At 48.9% G+C, this 9357-nt stretch overlaps 1 protein-coding gene across 1 annotated transcript; it reads left to right on the top strand.

Moving 5' to 3' along the window:
* The first annotated feature begins 2375 nt into the window (after positions 1–2375).
* Positions 2376–8983, top strand: LOC135977498 (alpha-2-macroglobulin-like). The gene is made up of 4 exons (XM_065578781.1): positions 2376–2539; positions 6310–6493; positions 8373–8529; positions 8830–8983. The coding sequence occupies exons 1-4, from the start codon at positions 2451–2453 to the stop codon at positions 8901–8903; spliced, it is 504 nt and encodes a 167-aa protein (XP_065434853.1). The 5' UTR covers positions 2376–2450; the 3' UTR covers positions 8904–8983.
* The last annotated feature ends 374 nt before the right edge of the window (positions 8984–9357 follow it).

Raw genomic sequence — 9357 nt, 5'->3', positions numbered from 1 at the left:
ACCCATTATCAAATGTACAAACTTATATTGGGTTCAAGTCACCCCTTAACCTTCTCTTTGTTAGACTCAAGGAGTTCAATCTATTATCTTATCACTAAGTGGCTCTTCTCTGAATCCTCTCCAGTTTATCAGCACCCTGCTTGCATTATAGACACCAGAAGAGGGCACATTATACCAGCAGTGGTTGCACCAGTGCCACATGCATTCCTGGACTCCCCCCACAGCTCTGGCAACACCTTTCATCCTTCCCTGCAGCCCCCTCTGGACCTCTCTTAAGACCATTATTTCACAGAGCCTTCTTGAGCCCCGATTTCTCAAACATTATGAACTGACAGCTGGGGCATGAAAAATTTCCTTTGAGCATAAAGGGAGGGACAGTATGAAGGGGACTGTGCAGGGGATATTAACTCACTGTCCTGTTCATTGGCAGGACCCTCTGAGTCCGTGGTCCAAGGACTTTTAAAGTACTATACTAACTCTTCACATGTTTTCACTTCCCACTCCTGGACCCACAGTGGGGTGAAGGCTGGGTTATCACACACAGCCAATTGCATAACCTCACCATATGTTTGTCTTTTCCAACTGTTTGTACTGGAAGTGACTAGAGCTGGGCCTGTGTGGGTTTGGGATTACAGCTGAGTGATATTTTTTGTACAAAAGTCTCTTTTTTTGGCAGCAAAAATGCAGCTTGGGCAGCAGCAAAACGTTTTGCAAATTATTTTAGTTTTTTGGGGGGAGAAACCTTAAACCAAATTCCAGAAAAAGAAAATGTTTTGTTTTGAAATTTTCCAATAAAATGTTATAGGGGTTTGGGGTTTTTTTTTTTTTTTTTGTCTTTTCAAAATTTCTTTTAATTTATTTTTAAAATACTCAAAAACATAAAAAAAAAAAAAAGACTCAACATAAAAATGAAATGTTTTCTTTCAGGGTGAATGAAATTTTTCTTTTGAGCCAAAACAATTTTTTTCAACCTTTCGCTTCAGTAAATCTTTAGAAAACTTCTGGTTGTCAGGAACTGAAAAATTACTCATTCTCCCAGGTCTACTGGGGAGCTGAATAAGATCCATCCTTCCCCTGACTAAGGTTTCCCCTGTATTTCAGATCTCTGTTTCGTGGAAGCAGGGCAGGGGCTGCCCACACTCCCTGAATGATCTTAATTCCCTAATGGGGTAAGGGATTAATCTTCAGAATGTCTACTTCTGTTTTCCCATCTGCTCGCCAAAGGACTTCTTCCTTTGCCTTTCTATAGAACTTCCCATCAGAAGATCCTAAACCACTTGACAATCATTAGTCAGTTGAGCCCAACACGCCCCTGCCAGGTGGGTCAGGATCATTACCTCCATTTTACTGATGGGTAAACTGAGGCACAGAGAGGGGCGTGAACGTGCCCAAGGTCACACAGTGAATCGGTGGCAGGGCTGAGAAATGAACCCACTTCTCCCAACTTTCTCTCACAAGATTTTCCCTCCTTTGTTTAGATCCCCAGTGTGCCAATCTTACTGTGCTCCAAAGAGACCATTCACGACTAGCACCAGCTTCCTGCTCCCTCGAACAACTGAGGGCACTGATATGCCCAGAGCTAGCTCTGTGCACATGAGCAAGTGTGCTCTATGCACTCCTAACAAGGGCAATGGCACAAACACACCACTACAGGGGCAGCTCCACTCCTGCAGCCAGCAAAGGGCACTTTTATACCCATGGCCAGCTCTGACACTCACCATGCAGCAGGGGGCAATGGTACACAAAATGGTACCCCCTGTGAGCTGTACCGGAGGGATATTATTGGAAGTAGCTGGCTATCATACCAGAGGAATACAGCATAGGAACAGGAAAGGTTTCTCTGGAAACGCTGGTCAGGATTTGGGAGTTTGTTCCAATCCCCACAGAATGCTGGACTGGCCCTGTAATGAGCTAAAGGGCTTCTCCAACCACCGCAGAGTGCTGCTGGAGTGATACAAACAGGTTTGGGGGTGAATGGTTCAGACACAGGAGAGCAGAGGCGTAGCGAGCGTCCTCCATACCCTCTGACCGGAGGGGGACCCGCAAGGAAGGGGGCCCCTAAAAGTGGCAAAAAAAATGCCGCATTCCAGTTTCTGCATTGTAAGGGGTCCTGCCCGGACATATGTTCGGAGGGGGCCACGTTCTTTGTTGCTACGGCCCTGCAGGAGAGTGTCTCACATGAACACCTCCAATGAATATCTTCCCCCAGTTTGTCAGGGTCTGGCCAGGGACAGTCTCTGTGCCATGAGTCAGAGCTGTTGGCTCTGGCTCCTCCTCACGTACCTCTCTCCATTTCCCAGATGGTCCTGGCCCCCTGCCCTTATCTCGCCCCTCCCGGGGGCTGTTTGCAGAGAGAGGTATAAAGGGGCAGACGCAGCGGACAGCCAGGGTGCAGGGAGCCAGCGGACAAGTCTGTGTGTCTGCCTCGCTCACCACCCTCACTCTGCACCATGGGGAAGGACAGGCTGCCCGGTGGCCCGAGCATCTTCCTCCTGCTCCTCTTCCTCCTCCCTGGAGACACCTCGCCCACCACCGAACCGTAAGCTGCACATGCACGGGCTCATGCTGTGTTCTCTTTTCTTTCCTTCATCCCCCTCGCAGCTCTGCCAATGCCACTCAGTCCAGCCCTGCAGCCTCACCTGCTATTCCACTCTGGGGCTCCCCACACAGCTCTCTCTAGCTGTATCCCTACCTAGACATCTTCAGGAGTTTGGCTCTCCCTGTGGTTTCATGGGCAATATGCCATCTGCCTTGTGGTACCTTTCATGGATGGGCCCCAGTTTCCTTGCCTGGGAGGGAGAGCTCAGAAAAGTGTTTCTCTTTTCTCTTCTTCTTTAAAGCCAGTTTGCTTCCCTTGGCAGCCACAGACTGTGCTTGTTCCCAAAGAGAGTCTGTGACCTAGATTCCTGACTGTCAGCACAGACCCTGGCAGTGGCACACTCTGCTGGAATATCCACCTGGGGCACTGCAAACTAGCAACTTGGCTGCAACCTCGCCTCCATTGAGGGGCCTGAAGAGGGCGCGTGGCCAAGCTCAGCCAGGAGCTGGACGGACTCAGGGTATCCCTTTGGCAGTGTCGACTGGCAGAGAGTTCCCCTGGAGCCCAGCATAGATTAGAGCATTTACCCTCCAATGCACACTCCCTTCTCCTGGTGTAGCACCCTCCTCGCTGGTGTACATGAGCAGGTGCAATATACACTGCCCTGATTCAGTGGGGGAGGGATCTAGTCCCATAACTCCAATGTCAGATCTCTTAACCCAACGAATGCCTTGTTTGAATTGTTTGTTTGTGTCGCAGCAGTGCCTATGCACCCCAGTTATGGATCAGGGCCCGCACTGTGCTAGGCTTTATACAAATACAGAACAGGGAGACAATCTATAGCTGGCTGGAAACCGGAATTGCCATGCCACCGGAAAGCCTGACATTTTAAAATTTGTTTTAATTCCAAATTGGAATGTGCAGTTTAAATGTTGAGAGGAAGGAAACTGCAGAAAATTTTGATTCAGAAACATGGAAATGTTTCATTTTGATAATGTCACAACATTTTGTTACAATAATATTGAATAATTATAATGTAAATGTATAGAAATATTATACTACAACATAATATTAAAGGGAAAATGAAACATTTTGATGTTATTGAAACGAGAAAGTTGAAACCATTTGTTTTATCATTTTGCAATTGGGCCCTTGGTCAAACTCGACATGTTCCCACAAACGGGTTCCATTTTGACTAAACTACACTGTCCGACAGAAAACAGTTTCATCAGATTTTTTTCACCCAGCTGTATTCCATTCTGAGCATGTAGCTTGTGTCTGGTCAGACATGTTGTCTACATCCTGCACCTTTAAATGGAGAGAAGACCCCCTCTGTGCTGAAGAAGCACTTGCAGTTTTGTGTTCAGTTGCATCCTGCTGCACAGGAGAGGCCCCACTCTTCTCTCCATCTGTCTTACCGAGACCTGCCTTGTGTGCAGTCTTATTCTCTCGGTCTAAACTAAAGTTCAAGCAGGCTGAGAGGGCAAGGGAAGAACAGAATGTGATGCCAGTCACAAGTTTTATTCTGCTCCATGAGGCATTTTATGCTGTTTAATGAAGTAATCGGCATATTAGTGACTATTTTGCATATATGCTTAGTTTACAGTTGACATATTCTGCCCCAAGCTGGTTGGGTGGAGAGGAAGAGGGAAGGGGTGGTGTTCACCGGGAAGCTGAACAAAACCTGGCAGCTTTGGCTGGGGTAGGAGGTGCCCAGGAGGGTCAGATGCGGAGCTGCTGGGGTTATTGTTACTGAGTGGTAAGGCTGGAACTCCTGGGATGCTTTGAGCTGTTTGGGTCACAGCAGCTGGGGGTTTGTACCGGGGGGAGCCTGGGGCCAGTATCAGGTCTCTCACATTCTGTCATCACCTCCAGGCTGCTTGCTGTGATCCAGCAGAGGGAGAGGAGGCACCTGGCTGTCGGCTCAGCAAATGCCACAGCTGCCTCTAGCAGCCAAGGGGCAACTGCAGGAAACTGCCTGCTGCCTGCTTACGGTTCAGCTATTCACTGAGGCTCTCATACTGTGCTAATCACTGTAGTACCAGCGAGCCTGCCACTAGAGTGTTAAGCAACACGACTGTCCCGTGTTGTTCCTTCTGTCATCCTCACCCCCGAGGGAGAAGTGTGTGCAGCGCAGTGCTTCATTTGTAATGAAAGAGATGCTGGGGCTCAAGCAATTAGGTGCCAGGGCTCAAGCAATTTTTTTACAAGCCCAGAGGTGCCAGGGCAATGAACTGCCAAGCCTAGAGGTGCCGGGGCTCAGCCCTGGTAAGCCCTGGCACAAATTAAGCACTGGAGCAGTGTCAGGTTTTGGTAGTGTGCGGCCTTTTCTGTTCTGATGTGTGAGAATCCAGCTGAGCCGCAGGGACATGTGACAGGGCTGCGAATGGGTGAGTGTCACACATGAGGCAGGACACTTGGCAGCGCTAAACATAGGCCCTGGCTTTCCATGGCCTCGCTCTTCGTATCACCATTTACAGCAGGGCAGAGTAGGTGTCAAATGCTACCAGAGCAGAACCGCGCGCTTCAGGCTCCCTTTGCACTCACTCTGCACCAGGTGCCAGGCAGGGGAGAATCAGCCCCCAGCCTTTATTGGCTGAGATTGAAGGTAAAGAGAAAATCACTCAGGGCTTGATCCAAAGCCCACTGAGGGGAATGGAAAGAGTCCTATTGACTTCCATGGGCTTTGGCTCAGGCCTAACAAAGGGCGAAGTGGAATTTAATCAGAGCCAGGTTAAGGCTACTCCTACCTAACTCTGTCATTTTGAAATCTTGGCTAAGCAAGATGAACAGCCCCCCGGCAGAAAGCTGGGTGTCCCAGGGAGCTTCACACTGCGGCACGTCCAGCCTCCCAGCAGTGAGGCTCTGCCAGCGTCTCTGCTCTGAGTCAGCAGGCTGCAGCCACGGCCGGTGAGATCTCCTTCTGTAGCCCAAATCACTCTGTGGTTGTCATTGCCGGCAAGTTGGGCAAAGTCCTCACTAACATTTGAACCTGTAAGCGAACACTTTTCATCCAAAAATCTCCAGGCACATTAAAGGGGTGGGGTGTAAGCAGCATCTTCAGGATCCCAATATCAGAAATGGGGAAACTGAGGCACAAAGCAGTGAAGCCCAGTAGCACACAGCATGTCACTGACACATCCAGGCATAGCAAGGAATTCTCCAGCTAAAGCCCTGTCCACTAGGCCACGCTGCCCCTTTAGCACAATGGCCATTCCCTACAGTCAGATGTCAGCGCACACACAGCCATCCGTACATTTGTATCTCTCCATTACTGAGGGCAGCAGGTGACACACCTAGATCGACAGACAGCTAGAGAGGAGATTAGATTAAAAGCCCTGATCCACACTCCTGTGTAACTGCCTGCCAGTCTCCATGGAGATACAACAAGCATTTCATCTGAGCTCCCTGCCCCCTGTTCAGATAATACAGCAAGGGGCTGTGGGATACACAAACCTCAATTAACAGCCTGGAACTTTTCAAGCCATCCCCACTCCCTGCTGGGAGCCTAAACAAACAGCCCTTGGACAGCAATCGCTGTTAGCACAGAACTAGTTCCTTTGCTCCAGGTGGTGTCCTAGGGTCCTGGCTGACTGAGCAGACTGGCTAGTATGTTACAAAAGCAAAATGAAATTCACCTTCCTGTATGTACAAATTACAGTGCAGATGGATGGTCGGGGATTTGGCTGCCACACTAACCAATGCCCTTTCATCAGTACCTTCTCCATTCCCCATCCCCGTCTCTCTGACCTGGGCCTTCCCCTTCCCAGGCAGTACATGGTGCTAGTGCCCTTTCTGATCCACACCAACGGTCCTGAAAAGGTCTGTATCCAGCTGACCCACCTGAACGAGTCTGTGACGCTGAGCGCCACGCTGGAATACGCAGGGGAGAACAGGAGCCTGATCGCAGATGTGGTGTCGGAGAAGGACGTGTTCAAGTGTGTCCCGTTCACAGTGAGTGTCTGACCCCCACAGCGTTTATTGCCTGAGTCTGTAAGATAGTGACAGCCTGGGACTAACCCCTGCAAGGCCTGGCAGTGCTGTGGGTGACTCATTAGGAGTGATCTTCAGTCAGTGCTGAGCTCAGTGCCCGGCACGATGCTGGGAGAGGCTGTGCTACAGGCTGTGGTGTGGCTGGCTTTGTTGGGTGGTTTTCTCTCTGAGTCAGTGCTGACCTTGCGGCTGAGGACTGGTCTCCCATTTCTCAGGGGGCTCCACAAGCCTCTGAGTGAGACCGGAAAGAAGGCCTTGGAAGGAGGAGGTTAGAAAACTTCCTCGAGACCATTGACATCTGTCAAGGCTGAATCCCCACTCTGTCACTCCGAGTGCAGAAGGTGGGGGCCCGCGAGGATTCTAAAAATTAATACTGGCCACTCCAGGTTTGTATTAAACTCCAAAGGTTACAGCTTTTCTCTGATACCTTGGTTTGGTAAACGCTGCCACCACCCAAATGCAAAAAAAAACCCAACCCTTGGACCCAGGTAGGCGCACTTGGGAATTCCTCCCTGTGGGGTACCCTCAAGCCCTTTCACCCCACTCCGGGGAAGCGCTGAGAAAGAAAACAAAGGAAATTAGCTGTTGCCCCCAGCTAATCAAACAGCATATGCACAAACATCTCAGGGCACCAAAAATCCAATCCTGTTCTTAAAAAAGGAAAATTTTATGAAAAACAAAAAGAAAATATATCTGGAACTTAGGCTTTTGCTAGATTTTAAAAGAGCAATTCCAAAAAGTAAGCACCCAAAATAGCTTCTTGGGGGTTCAGCTTAAAGGTTACAAGCAAACAAAAGCATCTGGGGTTAGCACAGAGGAGATCCACAAGCCAAAATAAAGAAATAACCTGATCATATCTACCTAAACTTTCCCTATCCCAATGAGTCCTGCTAGGTATGGAAAATAATTTTTCATACCTGGTTCAAACCTTACACAGCATTTCTGCTTATAGCATTGCTGCTCCGTGTTCCTGCAGACCAAAGAGAGCAACCACAACCAAAGGAAAGTTTCTTTTCCCATTTTAAAAAGTTCTAGCCTTCCCATTGGCTCTTTTGGTCAGTTGCCCACTTTTTTTCTTTTACCTGTGGGCTTGTTAACCTTTTACAGGTAAAGCAAGCAGAGAACACACTAAGAGGGATTTTACAGCTAACTGGTGGGTTGGGTGTCCATCAAAGGAGCTATCCTCCCTTTATTTATCACAACGTCCATGAGCTCATCTTGTGCTTCTCCCAGGGGCCAGTTCAGGGTTTCTCCCTGCAGCTCTCAAGGCTGGCTGGGGGGACAGTAGAAGAAAATGGACCCAGCCCAGAAGTAATTAATCAAATGTAGCTTCCCATTTTCCTTCATCTCTGGGATCCACAGCTGGGGGGACATGATCACAGTCCATCAATCCCTTTGAGGAAGGAGCATAACGAGGGAAGGGAAATGACCCCCAGTCTTGGCAAAGGCAGCACAAGGGGAGATGGGCAGAAGGAAAAGCTGAGACTAAGATGCTGGGGGAAGTTTTAAGATATGAGCTACTGGGGTGGAGGAGTCAGAGACTCCTGGTAGGGAGGGCATGGCCGGGGGTGGCAGGCAGAGTCTCCTTTGGAGGAGGTGGTGGAGGCCCCATCACTGCAAAGATTCTGGCAGCATAGAGGACACATTAGTGAGGATGGAGGAGAAGAGTCCTGCAAAACCAGAGTGAGGTCAGACTGGCAGAGCCCAAGATCCCACAATCCCTGATTCTGGTAGGTACGTGGTGACCTTTTTGGCTGGGTTCCATGTACAACTCCAGCCTCCAAGGGCTCAGTGCAGAGGGGAGCATCTCTAAGGCAGCGGCTCTTTTGCTGTTCTCCAGGTTCCAAAGTCCAGCAGCTCATCAGCAGCGTTTCTCACAGTGCTGGTGAAGGGGCCGACGCTGGAGTTCAGGAGCCGGAAATCAGTGCTGGTCAAGAACTCAGAGAGCCTGGTCTTTGTCCAGACGGACAAACCCGTCTACAAACCCGGACAAACAGGTACAGGGAATCAGGTGGGGAATTAGATACAGAGCAGGAAATCCTCCCTGCCTCCCCAGAGACCCCACAACTCATCACCAAGTTAGTACAGCTGGCAGTAAACTTGCCTTCCCACATCCTCCCCACTAGTCACAAAGCTGGGGAGTGTGGTGCATGCATCCAACACTGCATGTGTCCATGGGTCATTGCATCTGGGCCAGGCATGCACACCGCAGCTGCCTCAATGATGATGGTCCCTGGGTGAGCAGCTGCAGGTGTAACAATGAAAATCTCTTCCTCTCTCAATCATGCCCTCTGCAGTTCTGTTTCGGATCGTCTCTCTGGACGAAGACTTCCGTCCCCTGAATGAGAAGGTAGGTCAGTTCGCTGATTAGTTTCCATGGCTGACTTGGTGAGTGCTGATGATGACCCTTTAAAGTCCTTTGTGATTCCCGGGGAACTTATTTCTATTAACATCTGTCTAGAGTTGTAAAAGTGACTGTGTAAAGCAAGTGATGCCTTCTGACTCCCCACATCTTCTTTATAGGGGTCAAATTCTGCCATGATTTACACCCCATTCAACTTCATTGACAGAGTGTACATAGGACAGAATATGTCCCTTTATGGCAGAATATGAATCATGTTTTATTATAAGGTAAAACTGTCTAATGTCAAAACTTTTTGGCAATTTTATTAAATCACGTTTAATTTAAACATAAGTTTTTTGCAAATACAAAAAGAAAAACATACAACAGTCTACAACAGCAACATCATATAAAACATATACAACCTTAAAAGGTCAATTAGAACCTAATAAAAATGCTCCTCATTGGCCAAATGCTGGAAGGG

This window comes from Chrysemys picta, unplaced genomic scaffold (genome assembly GCF_011386835.1).
Source record: "Chrysemys picta bellii isolate R12L10 unplaced genomic scaffold, ASM1138683v2 scaf1, whole genome shotgun sequence".
NCBI lineage: Eukaryota > Metazoa > Chordata > Testudines > Emydidae > Chrysemys > Chrysemys picta.
Note: the sequence above shows the minus strand (reverse complement) of the source record. Positions and strands in the feature narration are given on the sequence as shown.